Source organism: Manduca sexta, chromosome 13, assembly GCF_014839805.1.
Source record: "Manduca sexta isolate Smith_Timp_Sample1 chromosome 13, JHU_Msex_v1.0, whole genome shotgun sequence".
Classification (NCBI taxonomy): Eukaryota; Metazoa; Arthropoda; class Insecta; order Lepidoptera; family Sphingidae; genus Manduca; species Manduca sexta.
Window position 1 is genome coordinate 1,649,979 of NC_051127.1, and position 23,959 is coordinate 1,673,937.

The 23,959-nt window shown below is 41.0% G+C and overlaps 1 protein-coding gene across 1 annotated transcript; it reads right to left on the minus strand.

The window, feature by feature from the left end:
• Window positions 1-17,333: 17,333 nt before the first annotated feature.
• LOC119189187 lies at window positions 17,334-20,615 on the minus strand. The gene has a single exon (XM_037438228.1). The coding sequence runs from the start codon at window positions 20,613-20,615 to the stop codon at window positions 17,334-17,336; it is 3,282 nt and encodes a 1,093-aa protein (XP_037294125.1).
• Window positions 20,616-23,959: the final 3,344 nt, after the last annotated feature.

Below are 23,959 nucleotides of genomic sequence, written 5' to 3' on the forward strand. Positions count from 1 at the left end.
CAATACATAGGTCTAGGTCGAGATTGAGTAGTAATAGCGGCTACCGTGAGTTTTTTGTTTGATTATACTCAGGGTTTCCGCTGTACATTATGCCCGAATTCGTTTTAGAATAGTTATTAAAGTTAGGTTTAGAGTAAGTATTCTTTTATTATTATTATTATAGTTATCTTGGTAATTCTTATTCGCCGACATACTCGAGGTGGTAGCAGTTTGCTTATATGCAAATTCTGGGGCTAGTGTAGAACTAGTAACTCTAGGTGGTTCGTGAAAATGTGAAAAACGAGACTGAATATTTTCATAATTACGGCATATGGATCTAAGTTGATCGATACTCTGAATCCCTGGCGAGGCGGTCAATGATCCCGCGTAGCAAGGGCGGATATTATGAAGCAAAATATCAAGTTTGTCCTCCTCTGAGCAGGGTTTGCTAAGGCGAGAAAACATGCCGTGCATTATGGACAGGTATATAGTAATGTTCTCATCTTCTCCTTGTGTGCGAGACCTAATTTCAGCGGCGAGTCTATAATCGTAATCACTAGTGCTAAAGTCCTCTTTCAACAATATACATAATTCTTGCCATGATTTTACTCTATCTTTGTTGCATCTGTACCAATGTAAGGCATCGTCGACAAATATTTCGAAAGCCAAGGATAAAATTTTTTCATGCGTAATACCCCCTAGACAAAACAAATTCTTCTACTCTTTGTATAAACGAGCGCACGCACGACTTACCAGAGAATTTTAATTTACTAATATCAGCGTTTAAACTCCGTTCACATGTCACAGTTATAGCGTTTGTAGTCTCTGTAGCAGTTTTAGAAATAGTTGTATTATTTATTTCGGGTTGTGGTGTAGGGGGATTTAATGCTAAGAGTTCTTTATATTGCGCCTTAAGATGAGTACTACTTAACTTATATACTTCAGCAACTTCAGGGTTTACAATTATTCTACTTAGCCGATGGTGAATGTGGTTTAATAAATTTTCAGTTCTGACAAATAGATTTTTGTCATATTTGGATTTTAAAATTGCTAAGTTTCCTTGTGACTTAACAAGGGATTCTTTCACTCCTTTCAAATCATCAGAAGGTTCTAAATGTGACTCTAAAATATCTTCAGATGGTAGGAGTTGAGCTAACTTTACTATCTGTTTCCTAAGGTCATGTACAGATTCCCCGGAACCACCACGAAGCTGTACTTCATACTCTAGTTCAGTTTTTTGAAGTGAAAGAAATTTAATAATATAAGCCATTGTGACTTTGTTTGGATGAGTGTTTAATAATAACACAATTGGAAGGTGTAGCTTAAATACTAATATCTTACAATTAATATGAAAAATTGTCTTAATTAAAAATAAAAACTTACAACTAATTGTAGAATTGATTATTAAAAACCACCTTAAGATTAGTAATTATTGACTAATGTGTTATAAGCAATAATGTAGTTGAGTATAGCAAGATTCAGAAAATTTATAGTTTTGGTAGCAAGATATAAAATGTTAAAGAGCAATGAACACAATGGTAGTATTGCCACACACAAGTCGCTTTAACACAACACAGTTTTAATAATTTAATAGCCAACACCAAAGAAAACTATTAAAAACAAACCAGAGGAGAAATACATTATGGTTATGGATGTTACTAACAGTTGGGCGCCAATGTCACACTCCCCGTTGCCCTGCCCACCTTATCTGGTTAATGGGAGCTAAAGAAATAAAAAGGCAAGGGAAAGCTAACAAAATATGTAATAAAGGTAAACAAAATATTATATAAGTTACTTATTCTATAAGGGGTCGGGGTATTAGAACATCCATTGTCCAAAACACATTCTCCACCGATTGAATACACTGGCCTTGGGTTCCTGGTGCGCGGCGCTGAGTGCAGTAGCGTGCAGTCTTCTTGCTACAGCAGCAAGCAGTAGGTAGCACCCGTAGGTAAACTGCAGCAGGCAAAGGTTCATGCAACCACACCCGTGGAACGCGACTGGAACCGGTGTGACCGACGCTAGTAGCAGGCAGTAGGGCAGAGCGCTAAGCAAGCGGGTGAACCCTGAGAATCCAATTTTCAGTGTCTCAAATAATGTTTGTTGCTGTTTGACTGCCACACTCATGCAGTTGCAAAAAGCGAACCCAAGAACCTCGTGGTGTTCATGCAATTAATAGTATCTGAGATGAGGCAGTCAACATACACACGATTAGATTAACATTAATTATTCGTATTGTTAATTAAAAAAGACAGTTGTCAAAATGGCGGTCGTAGCTGGGTACTCAAGCTATGTACATGTACATTCATTCGTTTATTTCCACAAGACATCCCAATCCTTTACATGCAGTGACCGTATACCAATCAAGCCCGAGTTAACAAAGGTAGTAGTAGCTAACTCCAAATGGAATAACATTTAATCGTAGCGATATTTAATTATTTACATTAGCTCACATCACAGTTGCGCAATATAAAAACTAGATATTAACATTGCTTATTAAATAGTATAAACACTCACCCAATCCGGGGTACACAAGGCTGTAGATATTATGTTCAGTAATTTTATAATTTGCGAATATAGTTCGATCGCGTTTTATTGGATTCCTCCTAATGACGCTTGCCCGAACGCATTCCCCCTCGTCCGGGCGCGGGGGTGAAATCCCTGCCTTTCGGCGCATGCTCCCAGACCTTTTAGCCGATGCGCGTGACATTCTCTTATTGTTAATAAAAAATTAATTATTATAAAATAATGTTTACCTAATACAAAATAATAAAATAAATTAGTAATTAGTAACGGAATAACCGTTACATTATATACTTGCCCACTGCTGAGCACGGGCCTCCTCTACTACTGAGAGGGATTAGGCCTTAGTCCACCACGCTGGCCTAGTGCGGATTGGTAGACTTCACACACCTTCGAAATTCCTATAGAGAACTTCTCAGATGTGCAGGTTTCCTCACGATGTTTTCCTTCACCGTTAAAGCGAACGATAAATTCACAAAGAATACACACATGATTTTTTTAGAAAAGTCAGAGGTGTGTGCCCTTGGGATTTGAACCTGCGGACATTCGTCTCGGCAGTCCGTTCCACACCCAACTAGGCTATCGTCGCGTTCAAAAAAATAAAATAATATACTTTATTCATCAAGTAGGCGAACATAGTTGCAATTATGATAAGTCAAGGTACATGAGAATATTTAATTACTATTTAAACAAAGTCACTTGTAGAATCATCTCTCATCAGTGGACATTATATTGAATCCCACACCACTTACCATCATGTGAACTAAGAGAACTTTGCCTTTCCTGTATCAAAAACACGTTTAACTTACAACCCTCTGTTTTGCATCAGTGGTTAAAAATAGTCTATATAATATTAATGCCAACATCCGAAGATTTAAATATAAAAATATATTCACAAATTCTCATTTTATATTTTATTTGTTATTTACATTATTATTTTTTTTTTCAGTTTTGATAATGGCGGAGAAAATTTTTCATGTCGGCATTACAACCAGAAGTTATCAATTTTTATGCTAAAGGTAATTAAAATCAAGGTTATTTAAGAAAATTCCTAACACATGAATATATACAAATATCCCTTTTATATTATACATATTGTTTATATTCATAATTTTATTTGTTATATATGACTACTGATTGGTATCAGAATTAAATTAACCATATTTATTGATGTAAATCAAATAAAACATCAAGTTAAAAATTCATGACGTTCAGGAATTTTCACCCCTAAGTACAATATCAATGGACACTTAAAAATAAAAGAATAAACATGTGTGTGGCTCTGAAAGTCGTATGGGCGTCACCTGAAAGTCTCCAATACAAAACTCCTCAGCACGCCGCCCGTCTCCTTATAGAGGTCTATGTGGTTACTGTGTGTGGTGTGTGGTGTGGTGTGTGCTACTTCGGTCGCGATATCTAATTTTTTTTTCTAAATAATTTTACAAAGTTGTAAATATATTTTCACAAAATTTACAATAATTTACAATTATTTTTACATGTGACAGGGGGTGGGATTGCTATTTCATACGTAGCTTGCTCCCAGAAGCGTGCTATTTGATCTAATTTATAACGACTTTCCAATTGTGTCTTTTCCTGCGGGGTATCACAGCACAAAAACGGATCCTTTTGAGGAACTTGCATGGTGATAAAAATCCAACACGGAGAAAATCCTTTTACCCCTATAACAAATTGTAGCCATTTAATAATACCCTTGAAAGCCATTAATAATAACATTTCTGTGTTTTCCAATTCCAGTGAGCAGTGCTGATAATAAGAAATAAGAACGCCGGAACGAGCGTCTGAAAATGTGTAAGCATTTTCAAACTGATCGCTTAGCAACGCTTGCGCTTCTGCCATTCGCGCTTCGTTTTTTTATTGGAATTTGAATAATATTTGAAGAAAGTGCCAATGACTGACATTTTGAAAGTCGTTATTTCGCATTCGAAATTTGAAAAAAGAGTCCAGTGACTACGCTAGTCGTTATTTTATATTCTTAATTCGAAAAATAGTTGAAACCCTATCAGGACAATATGAATTTATTTTTATGTTAAGTAAACGATCACAAGCCATAATTTACCGTTTTGCTTTTCTTTCAATGAGTTAATATGTTATTTTACATAAAACATAGTCGGGTAAGCGATTTATTTCATGTTTCATTGTTATTTAAACGTCGAGATTCTTTAAGGGAATATCGCCTTTCGTATGTGAACAAATAGTGGTTATTAACAATATCGATGAGAGGCATCAATTATATCTTTAATCTAAACAGTATTCTGACGTTAAGTTTACGCTGAATAAAATACTTGAGACCAACACGTTGTTTCATTTATTTCTTCCGAGTGTTGACTTAGAATTTCAGCCTTCATTAGCTTCGCTTAAAGCGCTTAAGGCCGGCTTTCCATTCCTGATGGAATATTCATAGAATAATTATTAGCATATTGTATGATGAATTGTTTAGCTTAAAAGCCTTATTATTTAAGAGAATATTGCATAAATACAAGTATATCTACACGTATTTTCTTTTATGTTATCAGTAACCACTTTTGTTTATTGCTTTGAATGACGAGACGAGCGTGCCGTTCGCCTGATGGTAAGCGATACGACCGCCCATACACAGTAAAAACCATCCATCACCTTATGGTATACAAACATTCAGTACCAACCCAAGGTTTAGGAGCGATTCGTTTGCTATTTCCAGCTACGGTGTAAGCCGTACGTTGTCAATCACTCAGTGTTAACTTAATCTGACCGGTGTAGTTTTAGGGTATAATTGGAGTTATTAACAGACATAAATGCCCAATCCTTACTGGTGGTAGGTCTCTCATATGTGAGAGTCCGCCGGGGTAAGTACCACTGCAATGTGTATTTGTGCCGGGAAACAGAAGTGTGTAGTCACTGTTATGTTGCGGTTCAAAGGACATTGTAGCCAGTGTAACTACTGGACATAAAACTTAACATCTCATGTCTCAGGATGACAAGCGCAGTGGAATTCTAATCAATACTTTGTATTTCAAGGTGTTGGATAGTGTTTCTACTGTTTATGGGCGATCGTATCGTTTACTATCAGGTGAATGGTAAGCTTGTCTCAAAGCAAAAGGAATATGATATTAGATACAGTGAGGTTACTTTTGCAGACGTCCTCTTCTCTCGTCCAACTCGTTGGATAATGTATTTTTTTATTGTAGATTAATATGATGTTATAATTCCCTGTATAATATTTTGTTTAATTTGACTGCTATGCACAATTTCTATACTACTTTAGACCTAGCTTTATGAGTATCAGCAAAAATAAAATAAAAAATAAAACACATGGCCTGTAAATATAGCTCAATGCATAAATATAATATATAAGGTGTTGTTCATTAAAATATATGTACATAATATTCTTTCCGTTGGTAAATATAATCAACCATAACGTCACAGGATCAATGATTTTGAGTTATGAATGGATTCGATAATTGTCACATTTTAATGTCCTCATGGAAGGTGCCATCATTTCTCGATGGAATTTAATATTCATTTGAGTGCACGTACATTTTATATAAATAATTATTTTGTAATGAGATCTTTTCAAAGTCCATTTTTAGGTCAACATCTATAGCACTTACTGTTAGATGGGCTGTTATGTGATTTTATTTATTTATTTAACACTTCATATACAAAGGATTACAGGTGGACTTAAAGCCGTAAGCAGTCTCTGCCAGGCAAACTTAGGGTAGTGCAGAGATAATCATGGTAGGTACATGAAAGGAATGTCGAAAATTTAAAATGTTCAAATAATAAAAACATATAATATACATATAGATATATAAATACATATAATAAATACTATTATACATACATTGTAATCTGACTTCGGAGGCAAAAAAACAACTGAAAATGACTATAATTAAATTAAATAGTTCTTAAACACATTCATACCCGTATACATACGTCTATTGAATTTATAGAGCAGTCCCAACTACTTATGGTAGTGAGACTGAATGACGGGCTTTCGCAGTCCCGTCCTTATTATCTTCCTAACAGAGCAGATTTATAATAATCCCCTAGTAATGACTCACTATTCTACCATTCTAGCTTCTATATACCAAGTATTTTATGTTACTATAAGATCATTACCATAAGTGTATCTAAAAGATGTATGCATAGGATTCATATTTCGACATAGCTTACATTCTCTGCTTATCTTGTAGTGATGTCAACGTAAAGTCAATCGTGCGCTGCCAGCAATAAGGCCGCTGTTTCAGAATAAAGGCTATAAAGCAAATCGATTAAGAGATCTACCTATTGAAAAAATTCAAAGTATTTCAAAGAAAATATATAAATCTATAATAAGTCGAAAGTATATAACGACGGTCTAGATTATACAATCAAGTCAATAAGTCGACATCTCAAAACCCAACTCGCGAAGAAAGGCATTCTTCGAAACAAAGCGCCACCGCGTAATTTGTTTCCATAACTAAATGGCTGGGCGGAAAAAATCCGCGCTCGTAACGGCATCTCTTAGCGGGCGAGAGAATTTTTCCCAGCGTCGGTCATAACACCCGGCCACGTGCATTTGTTTTGGTTGGATTTTTTTCTCAAAAAAGATAGCATACATAAAACCCCAGTCCGCTCGCGTCGTAGGTGCGCCAAGCAAAATGGTCGTCATTTTTTTCTTCTCTTTTCAGCCATCTGTCCGTCCTTTTCGGTCAAAAATGCGATCGTTATTTCTGTTCCGGTGCAAGTGTGTGCGTCTAGCGGCCGCCGCGTAATCTATCCGCCACGTTTTTCACGGCCAAATGTCGGTTTTAATCCAGCGTGGATACGGTATATTTTCCCATGCCACCCGAATAGTCTTACGTCTAATGGCAGATGGAGAAAAAATAGAAATATAGGAGGCACGGCGTGTACGATAAAGAGAGCGGCAGTCGTTAACGATTCTGCGCCGGAAAGTTGCGCAGATAACGTTTTTGGTGCTTTTTTTGGGGGCAGCACCTCACACCAACGGGTGTTTTTTATGGCTGTCTTTTTCTAACACGCAGTCTCGCTCCTTGGGCGAGAGTGTGTGCGTGTGGGGGTGCGATGTGTGTGTGCGTCAACCGCCGGGGGCAAGCACCTAGCGCTAGATTTTTGCGTGCAAACTTCCTAGATACGCGATCGGGTAGGTACACATAGTCGCGGTATATAATGAGTTGTCACCGCTATGTGCCAGTAAATAGAGCTGTAGAACAAAGCGTATGTACTGCGTTGATGCTGATTAATCATGGTCTTTCATAATTCCGCGCGTCGGCTAACAGTTACTGTCATGTGTGCCCAACATTTTGAGCGAATGAAAAATATTTTGCGTTTATCGCGAGAGATAAAACATGCATGCACCTCATGCATTTATTATCTGCGGTTTGATAGAGCGCGCCGGCTAATTAAACAACTTGCTAGCGACTGATTAGATCGAAACAAAGCCGATATTCATTCTATCCATTCATAAGATTGATTATTTAAAGACTATATTTGAATAAAGATTACTATGCCTTTTGGATTATAATTGTTTATCGATACAAAGACGGGAGGCGATACAATGTCCACAACTTCGCGTTGCTATGGTAACGCGTTAAAAATTTCGTAATAAACAGACGGTAGAGCGTTTTTATTTACACAGACGCGTCAATAGTACTCTCTTCGCGTCGTATATTACGGATACTTGTATTTTTAAAAGGATTGAGGATAAACATGTTTTAATAACCATTTATGAATATAGACTTACTATCGGTGGAGCAGTCCATATAACCCGATTCCTACCGGCTTCCTTTTCGTAATATTTGTAAAATCTAATTATCATTAGAACGATTTGAAAGCCGCATTTATGTATATCTATATTATGTTCTGTTGGGTTCGTATTTAAAAAAAAATATCCTTCACCACTGGTTAATGCATAATCATTTCGATATTATGATGGATACTTGCCTTATCTTTTATGCAGAGGAATATTTTTGAGATGAAATTAAATCTCAACCAAAACATTTATAGATAAATGTGAGCGAAAACTCGCGGACAACGGGCGTATATGCTCCGTGTCCATACACTTTTTATTTAACAACGGTATCTTTATAACTATTATTTACCAAATATTTTTTTTAAGAATTTATTTTATTAATATCGATGGAAAAACAAGAATACTTTATTTGAAGTAAAGAAATGGTTTACACGTCGTGTTCATCCAAAATAATAACATTTATAGTGTCATTGCTATGTTTGTAATATTACAATTGTTTAACTACAATCCTGTTTATTGTTCGCTATTCAAGTCGCAAATTGTGTCCAAATAAATGTTCATAATCTGACATAATATCATTGTAAGTATTACGATTACGCGAAACTGAACAATTTGGAGGACATTAGGCTATTAACAAGAAAATATACTATTGTTTTTAGAAATACTGTATGAAACTAGAAAAAAATATTTACAGCTATAGCGTTTTTGTTTTACAGTTAAATAATATTTAATAACAGGACTTACGAAACTTTTCAAGTTTTAATATAGCGCCATCTTGCGACACGTTGTTAAAACATATATTGTTCAAAACAAAATCAATATCCAATTTATTTTACTTTTAATTACCTATATAGTAAGTACCAAAATTAAATGAAAATCACTAATGATAACAAAATAAAATCAATAAATACGACAAAAAGCGAAACCTTTAAAAAAACAGAAAAAATGTGCCATAATCACATTCACGGTGCGAAAAGATGAGAAATATTTATAAAAATTAAAAATATTCACCCCATACAAGAAACAGTAAAACTGAAATATTTATGAATGGATATAAAACAGTGAATATAGTAGAGTATAGTTAATAAACTCTACCCGCGGCTTCAGTCGGCTTCTAACGCTATTTGTATTATAGCGATTATTTCTTAACGTTTAAGTTGTGTCTTTAACAAATAAACAAGAACGGAAGAAAGACACGTCTAAGCAACAAGGCAATCCCTCGGCCTGGACTCAGTTAATGTGAAGCCCCAAGAAATCCTTTTCCTCAGTGCCGTCCTATTGTACAGGCATAAGGTGTTGACCTTGGAGAAGTGCATAATGGCTAGACCATTACCTAGTTTAGGGTTATATATGGGTGCAATTATAACCCACCTTCCGCATAAAAGGCTAGTAAGGACACTGCCTATGTTCTAAAGCTCCTACTATAATTGGATATCGTTCTAATTTTGGAAACAATTCTGTCTTATAAAAAAACATACATACAAAAGGTATTCAAGTCATTACCCTTCCTTGCTTCGCCGTTATCAGGTAAAAAACTAGATATTTCTTACGTCTTATCTCGCGTCGAAAAAACTTGCCCGCTATAAAAATCCCTAAAAATTATAGTGATTTACAGCGCCATCTATACAACGCCAACGCCATCTAGTTGAAAAACCCATTACTTCCCATAGTATGCATGTAACCTAATTATTAATCCAGGACATGAACTACCCGTGTGCCAAATTTCATCCAAATCCGTCCAGTTGTTTTTACGTTAGCTTCCAACAAACATCCAAAAACTTTCGCTTGTATAGTATTAGTAAGAGTAAGATAAAATGTAAGTAGGTGCTAGTGCCTAGTACTTTTCTAGTATAAATAAGCCAATTTCGTATTGGTTTTTAATGCTACTATATGATAATACAAGCAAGCCATTACGACCATAACCATTACGACTACCCATAAATAACATTAAAGTTAAAGTTTTATTATGTTTCATACTATATGTCAATGTGTATGCTCAAAGTTGCAAAAAATAATTTTTCACAAATTTTCTTAAAAGTCGTATCAATGATTTTTTGCGTTATTTGGGTTAAACGATAGTGACATTGTTGTTAAGTATAGCAGTTATAATTCTAGCAGTATTAATAGTTATTATAAATCTATCTGGTGTAATGTTTTATTAGTCGATCATAAGATGCAATAGAGTATGTTATGCCGTAACATTGCCATGAATTTCTTTTTATAACTATAGCAATCTTTTCTGTATTTCGTTTGCAAATTTCAAACACGTATAGAAAATTGTGTTTATTATATGTTTCACAATGGCAATAAACAAAGAATATTTAACATCATATTTTATTATTAAAACATTATTTTTCGTCATAAAGTAACCCTCGGAACTACCAATGATCCTGGAAATGAATTCTCAACTTAATTATTAATAGTTTTCATCAACCGTTTCGACTACTTACCACAGACGTAATGACATAAAACTGCTATTTATAGTACAATAAAATTGTACGTAAAATTGGAAACAGTAACGTTAAATAAGTGATAAAATTTAATTTTTAATTCAACTTTATGCAGTTATTTCATCCGCAAATAGTTATATTGTAGCATTTAATTAAAAAATCGTAGCGAGTGCTACGATTGCCGCCGTAGCCGTAGAGGACTGCTCTCGTAGCACTTATGTCTTGTTTAACAACAGCGCCATCTATGGAGCTTTTTTGGAACTGTCGTTTTAATTTATTTTAGCTTAAGAAAATTGCTAATAGGCATAATAATAAATGTATAATGCATATATTACATTACAATAACGGGTTTATTTTAATACAGAATAAAACATTAAAAGAAAAATATTTTGTACAACGCCACCTGGCGGCGAGTAGTGAAGTTACGCTTGTGATGTGGAGGGTGAAACTGGTTTCCTTTTTATTTTATTGGGGGAGAATTTATTAATGGATTGGTCGATTGATTGAATACGATTCAGGCAGAACATTCGTTCGAATGTTGATATAACTATTACCTATTACATAATTAACTTTATAAAAGATTTCTTTATGCCTAAAACAATAATGATTTATTATTGAAAATCCCTGCTGGAATTGCATTAATTATAGTATTTATTTATTATACTGGGGTAAAAAAATATTACTATTCTATTATGTAATTTAAAGTCTGATGTCCTAGGGTCTATTCTTAACACCTGACAGGCATAGTGGGGTGACATGCTGTTCTTTTCAGAAAGATCTGTAAGTTAAAGTTTATTTTAATTAGTCCGAGGTTAAACCAGGAGGTTTGCCTTGTTTCTGGACCTTGTTTAATACGTGTTATATTTCTTTACTAGCTTTTGCCCGCGGCTCCGCCCGCGTTACAAAGTTTTTCGGGCTAAAGTATTCCGTTATAAAAGTCACGCTATATATTTTCCCGGGAGCCTATGTTCTTCCCAGGGTCTCAAACTGTCTCCATAACAAATTTCATCTTAATATGTTGGGTAGTTTTTGAGTTTAACACGTTCAGGCAGTCGGATGCAGCGGGGGACTTTGTTTTATAATATATTTTTGTAGAACTTTTTAAGAGGAACAATCCCGTCATACATCATTGTTGCATAACTTTAACCGTTTACGCAGCGCAGGCAACGGAAGCTCTAAAAACTTATAATTTTCCCCGTTTTTGCAACATGTTTTATTACTGCTCCGCTCCTATTGGTCATAGCGTGATGATATATAGCCTATAGCACTCCAGGAACAAAGGGCTATCCAACGCAAAAAGAATTTTTCAGTTTGGACCGGTAGTTCCTGAGATTAGCCATTACTGCTCCGCTCCTATTGGGTAAAGCGTGATGATATATAGCCTATAGCAGTCCACGAACAAAGGGCTATCCAACACAAAAAGAATTTTTCAGTTTGGATCGGTAGTTCCTGAGATTAGCTATTACTGCTCCGCTCCTATTGGGTATAGCGTGATGATATATAGCCTATAGCACTCCACGAACAAAGGGCTATCCAACGCAAAAAGAATTTTTCAGTTTGGACCGGTATTTCCTGAGATTAGCCATTACTGCTCCGCTCCTATTGGGTATAGCGTGATGATATATAGCCTATAGCACTCCACAAACAAAGGTCTATCCAACGCAAAAAGAATTTTTCGGTTTGGACCGGTAGTTCCTGAGATTAGCGCGTTCAAACAAACAAACAAACAAACAAACTCTTCAGCTTTATATAATAGTATAGATAACTAAAATATTTTGCAATAAATATTTGTTGCGAGGTGTTATCATCTCTCGTCAGACACTCTATCCAGACGCTGCTCTACTAATCATGAGACAACGAAATCATATTGCTGTATCTTATAAAAAATATATGAAGTTTTGAAATATTTAAAAAAATATATTAACATTGATGCTTATTGATTGTATTTTATCTCCTCCCCTTTCTGGTATCTATTCCTCTTTTTAAAGGCAGTGCAAACATCATTCATCTAAAATATTGAGAGTCCATAATTAATCTTTGTATACCAAATATTTAACCCACGTACCTAGGTTTTATTATGGTTAACGTAAACTTTGGTGCATTTTACATTTACACAACTACAAAATCGTGGTATCCGAATAGATTTTTAATAGATTTTTTTTTATTTAAGTGAGTTTTCCACTTCTGAATACACTTCTTATTTTCACGATGTTGTAATTAGGTGCAATAAAGCGATAAATATCTATGTTGATTACTTGTAAAAATCAAATAAAAAGGTAGTCAATTAAAATGTGGTGAACACCATTAAGTAATAAAAAGGACCAGACGCTTCAATCATAAAGCATGTAATTCGAAGTTCTTGTATTTATTTAGAAAACAAAACAGATTAATAAATTTTATTAAGATACATAAAGATAGGGTATTATTCTTAATTGCAGTCCTAATTATGTTTACATATTTAGTTACTATTTAAATCAAAACAGCCAAGCATTCAAAAAAAAATAATAACCAATGTGACGTAGGCGATTTGAAAATTGGGTTTTTATTATATAAGCAAGGCACTCGATGGTAAGCGGTGTGATGTCCAATAAAATGTTGACTGACGAGATATGATTACCCCTCGGCAGTCGACACAATTATGCCGGCCTATTGGAACCACGGACTGATCCCGGAACGCGACAAACTTACGTGAGACACTATAGCGGCTTTTAACACCTTGTGTACAGTGGTCGCTATTCGGACGGATATAAAATATATCCTACCACCAGAAAAATCCTGATTTAGATGATTTGCATAAGTTACCGTTGGTATAAATACTTGACTAGTATTACTCTAGCCACAATGTTCTCCAAAATAGAAGTGTCACACTCACTCCGCACACTGTTTGCGCCAAATATAGACAAAGTAGTGAGCTACCAGAAGCGAAGCGTCCATGACAACTCGATTCCTATCGGCTTCCCTTTTAGGTTTATTAAGGTTCGTCTTCAAAAAGCGACGATAGCCTAGTTGGGTGTGGAACGGACTGCCAAGACATCCGCAGGTTCAAATCCCAAGGGCACACACCTCTGACTTTTAAAAAAAAATCATATGTGTATTCTTTGTGAATTTATCGTTCGCTTTAACGGTGAAGGAAAACATCGTGAGGAAACCTGCACATCTGAGAAGTTCTCTATAGGAATTTCGAAGGTGTGTGAAGTCTACCAATCCGCTCTAGGCCAGCGTGGTGGACTAAGGCCTAATCCCTCTTAGTAGTTGAGGAGGCCCGTGCTCAGCAGTGGGCATACAGGGCTGATATTATAAGGTTCGTCTTCGATTTGGATTTTTTGTAAATTTGCCGCGATAAGTTAAATAAGACATTTATTTTGCATGTTACCTTTTAAAAAAATTCACCCTTCGCCAATGTAAAGTACTCAGAAAATCTCTCATTTGCCTTGCCTTGCGTTCTGCCTATTATTTAATTGTGCAAACAAAATGTAATTCTGTTGTTGTTCTTAAGATTTATTAGATAGTATCACTCTAGTATTAAGAGCTGTGGATATTAATAAATAAACAAAAGAACAGTCTGCAAAAACTTCGACATTCTGTCTTTGTTCGCGGGAAACATGAGATTATGGCTATAGCGAAGGTTAAACAATTATGATTACACCTGTAGGTTGTATTTTTATTGCCTTGAATGACGAGTCGAGTTTGCCGTTCGCCTGATGGTAAGCGATATGACCGCCCATAATAGTAGAAACACCATCCAACAACTTGAATTAGAAATTATTGTTATTATTCCACTGCGCTCGCCACCCTGAGACAAGAGATGTTAAGTCTTTCTATGTCTAGTTACACTGGCTTCAATATTCTTCAATCCGGAACACAACATTGACTACACACTGCTGCTTGACAGCAGAAATAAACATTGCAGTGGTACCTACTAAGAGGACTCTCAAATATGAGAGACCTACCACCAGTCAAAAGAATGCATACAAATAAATGCTTAGACCTATAGTATCCAAAGTATGCAGTAAATGTTACTTGTATTATCAGTTCACTCTTCAATATTGTCTAAAATAAAGGACCTTCGTATCAGTAAGTCTCTTCCTTAATCCTACCATTATCGGCCAGATGGAAGAGATTAAAGCGTCCAAAAGACAGCCGAGTTCCTTACACTAACATATGTTACCCAGGCATATACTACCAGTATCCTTGCATTAGTATTATAGACACCGGAAGTGCGATATGCCCATTCCCACCGTGCGACTCTTCGTTCGGTGGGAATGGGCACATCTCTAGCGGCGATCTCAGAAACCCCGAGCATCAGGAACTTTTAGCAACTACTTTATATAAAGTGGCTTCACTACACCTGATGTTAAGCGAAGTGACACCCAAAGAAAGTGTATATACGTGGATTGCTGATATCGTATAAAAAACCCTCTTCATAACCTCTAAATCGAAAAAGAAACAGTTGCTCTTCATAATTTTAATGCGATATTTATTTTAATACATACAATTCTCTGGATATTTCCTCACCTATTTAACACTATATAAACCTATTATACATACTCATAAAATACATACGGTATTGACCTATAGCAGAATAGATTCGTAAATAAATTTAAATAATAATAGAGGCCCCTGTTGGGGACTGTATTAAAACTTCCACGGATTTGTTCACTGGTTTATTTCGAATCTGCTTATCTCGTACCAATTTTCTTATTCTGCCTCGAACTACAAACTACGCATACAATATCCCGACTTACATACTAGTTTAGGAGGCACTATAACGCACGGGTGTGCCTCCTACGCACTTTTCGGTCATTGGCCCGCCGTTTTTCCCTCGTTGGCGCGTCCGTCGCTCTGATTGGCCGTAGGGTTCTGGTGGGCGGGGCGTCGTTCCATGATGCGCCGGCGCCGGGTCCCTCGTCGAGCGCGTGCAGTGCGCGCCTCAGTCGCGCGGCGACCGCCGTCCCGCGACGTTGCTCCTCTGGATGCGGCGTTGACGGGTCGCTCGCTGAGCGTGCGGCGCGCGGGCTTCAGTCCCGCTGCGTCCGCCGTCCCGTAACGTCGCTCCTTAGGCAGCGTCGTCGACGGGCCTCAGTGTCACGGCGGCCGCGAAGTCGTCGTGTCGCTAACATCCTCCCCCCGGCGTAGCTCGCGCAGCCTCCTCCTCCGGGTGCAGCACGACGATCTTCGTCACCGGGCGTCGAAATACGCCGCTCTTTGTCTTGATTTCAGCGACTCGTATGGCTCCGTCGGGTCCCTCGAACGTGCGCTGGACGATCCCCAGCGGCCACACGTTCCTCGGCAGCTGTTGGTCGGCGATGGCGACCACGTCGTTCACGCGCAGCGGACGAACTCTTCTTGTTGACTCGCCGCGGGGTACCAGGGTCGGTAGGTACTCCGCTATCCACCGGCGCCAGAAGTTGTCCGCCAACGCCTGCGCCGCTCGCCATGCCCGTCGATCGACGTCTTCACAGGGTCCGATTGTGGGAAGGCCCGATGATGAGCCCAACAAAGTGATTGGGCGTGAGCGCCTCCGGGTCCCTCGGGTCGACGCTCACGTGGGTCAGTGGTCTTGAGTTGGCTGAATGTTCGGCTTCAGCCAACAACGTCCGTAGGGTTTCTTCGGACGGCGCCTTTTCCTTTAGGGTGACGGTTAGTGCGGTTTTGACTGATCGCACCAACCGTTCCCACGCACCTCCCTGGTTGGGTGCGCCCGGAGGGATGAAGCGCCACTCCATCCGATGCAGCAGCCCGACGTTGCGTAGCTCGGGTTGCCACTCCTTGTAGGCCGCTCGTAGCTCTTCATCCGCTCCCCTGAAGTTTGTGGCGTTAATAACATCTCCGCCCGCTTCAGGTGTCCCACTTCCAGGTGTGGTGTCTTGCGTCGCGCGATGTCCGCGAACGCCAAGACTCTCGCCGTGGCTCGCACCAATGTTTCATACTTGGAGAAGCGGGTCGGGTCGGGCAGCCAGCGTTCCTTTCCGGGCTCTCTGTGACGTGCAGGACCTCTGCTTCGTCGTCCTGACTTCCGTCTCTCGTGGGCCATGATTGTTCGGGCTCGAGGAGGAAATCAGGTCCCCGGAACCACCGGCTGTCTTCACTCACGGCGTCGCTCCGAAGTCGAGTGGCTTCATCGGCGACGTTGTGCGTCGTGGGTAGCCATCGCCACTCACTTTTGTCGGTGAGCTCGGCGATCTCCCGCAGACGATGCGCGACGAAGGGTGTGTACCGTCGCTCGTCGTTCCGGATCCAGTGGATGACTGTTGTGGAGTCAGTCCAATATATAGTTCTCTCCGCCACGATGCGATGCTCCTTCTTCACTGCGTCAGCGAGGCGCGCCCCGATTACCGCCGCTTGCAGCTCGAGGCGGGGTATCGTTTGCGTCCGTCGCGGTGCCACCTTCGCCTTGGCGGCCACCAAAGAGAGCGTAACGTTCTCTTGGCCGACCATCCGCCAATACGCCACCGCTGCGTAGGCCTGCTCGCTGGCGTCGCACATAACGTGGAGCTCGATGCGTCGCTCGTGGCTCGTCGGTCCATAATGTCGGGGAATGCGCAACTGACCGATCGCCGACAGTTGCGACAACCACGTCGCGAACAGCTTGCCGTCTTCCTCTGGCACCCGTTCGTCCCACGACATCTTTAAGCGCCATAAGTTCTGAAGGATGATCTTGGCGCGAATGGTGTACACGCTGAGAAGTCCCAGTGGATCGTAGATCGACATGACTGTACTGAGGGCTTCTCTCTTGGTGGGCGTGCGCACTTGCGTTTTACTTCTTTCGGGACTCGGCTCATTGCTGTGTTGAATCCCAGCTCGTCTCGCTCCGGGTCCCACCGCAGTCCCAATATCTTGCTGTGTTGATGTTCTCCCCCCAGTTGCGTGGGCTGATTCGAGCGCAACTCTGGGGGCACGTCGCGAAGCACACTCTCGTCGTTCGAGTTCCAACCGCGCAGAGTGAATCCCGCCGCCGCGTGCACCGTCTTCGTTTCCTCTATGGCTTCGTGCGCTTCTCCGGGTGTATCGTAGCTGGCCACCAAGTCGTCCATATAGTGATATTTGGTGATGGCCTCCGCTGCTCTGGGATACAGCTGCGCATGCACGTTGGCGTTGTGATTCCTTACGAAGTGCGCCATGAATGGTGAACTCGCTGCACCGAAGATCATGCTGGTCATCTTAAATCGCTGCGGCGGGTTGGTTCGGTCGTTACCGCGCCACAGAAATTGCTGCGCTGACTGATCTTCGGCACGGATCTTGATTCGCAGGAACATTTCTTGTATGTCCGCTGTGACTGCTACAGCGCTCTCCCGGAACCGAAACATTATTCCGGGCAGAGACATCAACATGTCAGGGCCTTCCAGTAAGTGGTCGTTCAGACTCACCCCGTGACTTGTCGCCGCTGCGTCGAACACCAACCTCTGCTTGCCAGGCTTGTTCGGGTTCTGCACCGCGAAGTGAGGGAGGTACCAACAGACGGGGCTCGATGATTCTGACCCGTCGCACCTCACTGCGTATCCTTTTTCTATAAGGTTATTCACCTGTGCAGTATATTCGCGGGCAAATTCAGGCGAGGCGTCCATCTTGTGCTCGATTTGTCGCAGGCGTCGAAGTGCCGCGTTGTAGCTCGGCGGCATGGCGGTGTTGTCTTGTCGCCACGGCAAGCCGACTTCGTACCCGCAGTCTATCTTCCTTATAGACGTCTTCAATGTGGCGATGGCTCGTCGATCTGCGTCACTCACTCTCGGTTCTGGTGTGACGCCGAGCGCTTCTATTTTGAAGTGATCTTCCACGAGGTTATGCAGTCCGTCGTGCTCCCGCTCGTATATATGAAGCACGTTTTCTTTCTTTGTTATGACGCTACGTGGTAACGTACCGTGCACCACCCAGCCGAGTAGCGTCCTTGATGCAGCCGGTTCGTTGCGGCCGCCAACTCGCAGTTCTCGCGACACAATGTGCTCCCAATGATCCGCGCCCAATAAGATGCCTGGGCGCGCTCGTTCATAGCACAATTCTTCCGGCAGGTCCCTTAAATGCTTCAACTTCATAAGCACTGCCGGAATGGTCTGTTGGTGCAGTTTCAGGTGCTTTATTGTTCTTGCTCGTATTGAGTGTGGCTCGTCTTCTGTCACACCTCTAATTCGCACCGTCACCAACTTGCTGGCTTTTTCCTTTTGAGCCATGTTAACGCCGCTTAGGTGCAGTGCTTGTGTAGGGCCGTCTGCACCTATCTTCTCGGCGAGATCTTCATCCATCAATGTCACCGTGGCACCTTCGTCGAGGAGAGCGTGCGTTCTCACCTCCCCCCGTGGACCGGCGACTACGACCGGGCACATCTTCAGAAGCACGGTGCGTGCGCCGACGTTCGTTTTCGGCGTCACTGACAATACTTGTTCCTTGTCACGTACCTCTGTGTTTTCCGGTTTCTTTTCCGCTTGATGCAGCGATGAGTGATGCGGACGACGACACTGTTCCACACCGCACAGCTTGGCTTTGCATGTTATGCGCCGATGAGTACTGTTCGCACACTTAAAACACAGCTTCTTTTCTTTGATCAGGTTCCATCGCTGTTCGACGCTAAGTGCTTTGTACTTAGGGCACTGCGTTAACACATGCGCCTCGCTGCATGCCGGACACTCTTGTTTTTCTTCTTGTTCAAGTGTGTATACGTTGCTCGCCTTTCTCTTGATCGCGATGGCCGGTCTGAGTTCTCTTTTCGCCGCGCTGCTCGTTCCCGCAGACGGAGCGTACGTATATTTCAACGCTCTGTCCGCTTCTCGCATAAGGAAGCGAGACAATACGACGATCTCTGGGTCAGCCGTTCCTTCATTTTCATAGGCGTAATCACACCATCGTGATCGTATGTGCGGGCTCAACTTTTCTAACACTTCACGAGTCAAAAGTGGATTATAGAGGTACTCACGGCGATCCATACTCCGCAACACACATATAACATTTTGAATCTTGATCGCGAAGTTGTTGAGTTCCGTCGCCGTTGAGCCGGGCTTGGACGTCTTTCTTAACTCGTCCAAGGCACGATCAATAATCACTTCTGGCCGTCCGAAGCACTGTTCCAATGTCTTCATAATAGTGCTCGGGTCTGTGGCCGTATGCAAAAGTGCGGCCACGACATCACGCGCCTCTCCTTTCAGCGCGCTTCTTAGTCGCTGAATGTTCTCAGCGGCAGACACGTTGTACAATTTCGTAGTGTCTTGCATGGCGGCTTTAAAAGGAAGCCACTCGTTCACTGCGCCGGAAAATGTTGGTAAATCTACTTGTCTCACCCGAGGTCTCGCCATTCTTTCGAGTGCGACTGCCAATTTCTCCATGTCGCTCGGGGCTCTCGGAGGCGTCGGTGATCTCGCTCGTGGTAGGTCGAAGCGCAGCGTTCTCGGCTCCTCCCTTGACTCACCGGTCTCTCCTCGAGAGCTAAGTGGATTCTTCCTTAGCCATTCATTGACATCTACTTCGGGTTGTTCGCCTTGCACGCTTTCTGCGTCGTCTTGAATGGCGGACACGTCCAAAGCGAGTTTCTTCTTTACAAGCTCGGCCTCCAATTCGAGCTCTTTTCTCTTGATAGCTGCCATCTTTTCTGCAGCCTCCAGTTCGGCCAAACGCAACCTTGTTGTTACGCTGGCGGTAGATCGAACGGACTGTGCGGGCGATCTTACACGTGGCTGATCCTTTGCCGTCACCTTTGTCACCGTTTCCGACATAATGCGCGCCGTAGACGTCGAAGGCGTACACATTATTCCCACTGACGTGGCTTGCTCGGTCTGAGGTGAGGCAGGCGGCTCTTGTGATATGCGCCTTAGTCTCTCTAGACTTATTTGTCTTTCCTCCCGACGGCGGTCAGACTCTTGCCGTTCACGGGATCGCCTCTGTTCCTCTACGTCGGCTGCGTCGCCCTGGCTTCTCGTCACCACCATCGCGTTCGGTAGACAGCGGTGTTGGACGTAACCGTATCGCAGAGCGTGCGATAAAGACAAACTAGGCTCACACTACACTTCACAGAGCTCACTCACTCCAGTCACGTTATGCACAATCACTGCACTTTCGCTCAGTGCCCCGGGCACGAGATTCGCGCTGCGCACAATATCGCTGTGCACAAAGATTCGCGACGGTAACACGCGTACGCTAGGCACGTTCGGTTTGCCTTCCTACTATTCGCGAACGCGAGTCAACCACAAACAAATCCGGCACTCGAAGGACCAGGAAATGTTGGGGACTGTATTAAAACTTCCACGGATTTGTTCACTGGTTTATTTCGAATCTGCTTATCTCGTACCAATTTTCTTATTCTGCCTCGAACTACAAACTACGCATACAATATCCCGACTTACATACTAGTTTAGGAGGCACTATAACGCACGGGTGTGCCTCCTACGCACTTTTCGGTCATTGGCCCGCCGTTTTTCCCTCGTTGGCGCGTCCGTCGCTCTGATTGGCCGTAGGGTTCTGGTGGGCGGGGCGTCGTTCCATGATGCGCCGGCGCCGGGTCCCTCGTCGAGCGCGTGCAGTGCGCGCCTCAGTCGCGCGGCGACCGCCGTCCCGCGACGTTGCTCCTCTGGATGCGGCGTTGACGGGTCGCTCGCTGAGCGTGCGGCGCGCGGGCTTCAGTCCCGCTGCGTCCGCCGTCCCGTAACGTCGCTCCTTAGGCAGCGTCGTCGACGGGCCTCAGTGTCACGGCGGCCGCGAAGTCGTCGTGTCGCTAACACAGGCCCCCTTGTCAAAAAATAGTTTCCCATTTATACGCCTAGACGAGGGCGTCTATTATGTATAGTATCAACTACAATGTAATAAAACACGTAACACAATGGAATACGGTCTATATTGTTTAGATTTAGACGTTTGCCCTTGGGCATTTTTGTCTATGAAGGGAGCGTGGCAATTAATGTTGTTAATGTCGTTCTAGATAGGACGGAAATGGTATATAGAGGTATTATTATAAGTTATGTTGTTAAGTAATAACTATAGATATGCGCGGTATTATATACTATCCCACTGCTGGGCAGGGGGCCTCCCTCTACTGCTGAGAGGGAATTAGCTTTTAGTCCATGAAGCTGGCCTAGTGCGGATTGGTTGACTTCACACACCCTCAAAATTCCTATAGAGAATTTATCAGGTATGCAGGGTTTCTGTTAATGATTTTCCTTCACCCTTAAAGCAAGCGATAATTCACAAAGATAACACACATAATTTTTAGAAAAGTCAGAGATGTGTGCCCTTGGGTTTTGAACCTGCGAACATCTCGGCGGTCCGTTCCTGCTCAACTTGGCTATTGCTGCTTTGGGTAATATAATGCCAGAATATCATTTTCTTTTGTGTGATGCGTAAAGTTCAAAATAAATACCAAACTCACATTAAGCTGGTAAAGGTCGGTATTCTAGTTGCACTTCTGCCTACCTTCGGGGTTGATGTCTTGTGTGTTTTTATATACTATCCCACCACTATCCTTGCCGTTGAAAGTTGTTAGACTTTAGTCCACAACATTGGCCTGATGTAAATTGACATAATTCATTTATATTAGTCGTCTCGTGGTCGAATTTCTACTGTCTAATTAAGACGTACATATTATACATAAATTTTAATTTTCTACACTCCTTCGTATATGAACTTTAATCGTGCCAAATCTCACACTCCTCCGCGCACAAGTAGCGTACCTAAAAAGGGGCACAAAGTTCTTCACTTATTAAATATATTTATTCTGAAACTGTACTTACATACTTAAATATCCTCACGATGTTCAATATATAATATACTTATTCTGTAACTTAATAAATCAAAACACCAATCAATGCCTTACTGCTATTGGAATAAAAATCAAATCGGACCTTTCGTATATTCGACATAACAAGTCCGCTAAAGCTTAGCCGAGTTAAACGTTGCGTGGTTGGAAATTCGTCTCCGCACTGCACCCACCTGACTACGCTTCCGTCTATACAACTCGCAACATTGAGATATATTGAACGAAGTCTTTAATGTGATTTACTTACGAGAATGAATTGGTCTTTATTTTTGTAAGAGTACCCAATTGAAGGCGATGGGATCCCATAGTGACCGTTATTTATGCTCAGTGTAGTCTTTGTTTCTTCTGCAGAAATGTGGTGTAGGATTAATGCACAGGTGGTAGATGGTGCCTTATTTTATAAGGTACCGTACTTTTATAAAATATCAAGGTACAATCTTAGACCTTATTATTACAGCCTAAATATGGAAGTAACACTATAAGAGGATTAATATTATATCTATACTAATATATAGAGCTGACGAGTTTGTTTGACACGCTAAACTCTGGAACTACTGAACCGATTTTGAAAATTTAAATTAAGTTATTCTTATAACATTTCTTCAAGTATTTTGTTTGTTATGTAATACAGAAAGACAACTATAGGTCTATAACATATTTTAATGTCGTTGTATCACTCTTTGTTTCTTAATAAATAAATAAAGAATACTAAACACACACTGCAAACTTCAATATAATGCTATTTGTAATCGAGCGAGTAGAACATAAATCTATGGCTAATTCCCATAGAGCTTGTGAGGGTCCTCGTAATAATCTGCCATTTCCGCACCAGGCCTGCTATAAAACACGTTTTCCCTTCTAAAACTCATGTTTTCTCTACACAACCCCTGGGATATTAATAATATAGCGTATTGTAAGAAATCTCACCCTGCGAGGGTGGGTGCGCTAAATACTCCTCGAACCCTACACTGCGCGACGGAAAAAACAAAAACGCAACGACCGAATTTTAACTCTATATCTGAGTTTTAAAGGTGTATTTTTGAAATAAACATACCGGGCACTTAATCACTGATGCTCCCACACAATACCTATGTATAATGGTCTCGTACTTAGGCCTTTTTAATAAAAAACAAGAACGTGTGACGCCTCGCGATTCAAGATGGCGTTCATTTCGGTTCACCGTGTATTTTTTGCGTGTTTACTTGTGTTAAAGTATTTTTAACGGATTCTTTGTGCAGTGACATATTGTGCAGAACTTGCGCATATTATGGCGAATTTAAAATGAAGTAATCATCATTTTCGTACTGTCATAATATTAATTTTTGTTTCACATGTCGCTGGCTCACTATTAGAAAGATCTTTTTAATAAAATTAGAAAAGATTCATGGTAGGTATAAATAATATGGGAATATAACAAATATAGACTTTTTATTATGTATAATTTTAAAATGTGGGTAGATATTGTGACTTTTCGACGAACAACACCTCAGTCCGTCCTGTAACCATGATAGGTCTTTGAAACGT

Bases quoted from the DNA above. Each gene is read 5' to 3' on its own strand.
- LOC119189187 (XM_037438228.1), bottom strand. From the start codon at position 20,615: ATGGTGGTGACGAGAAGCCAGGGCGACGCAGCCGACGTAGAGGAACAG.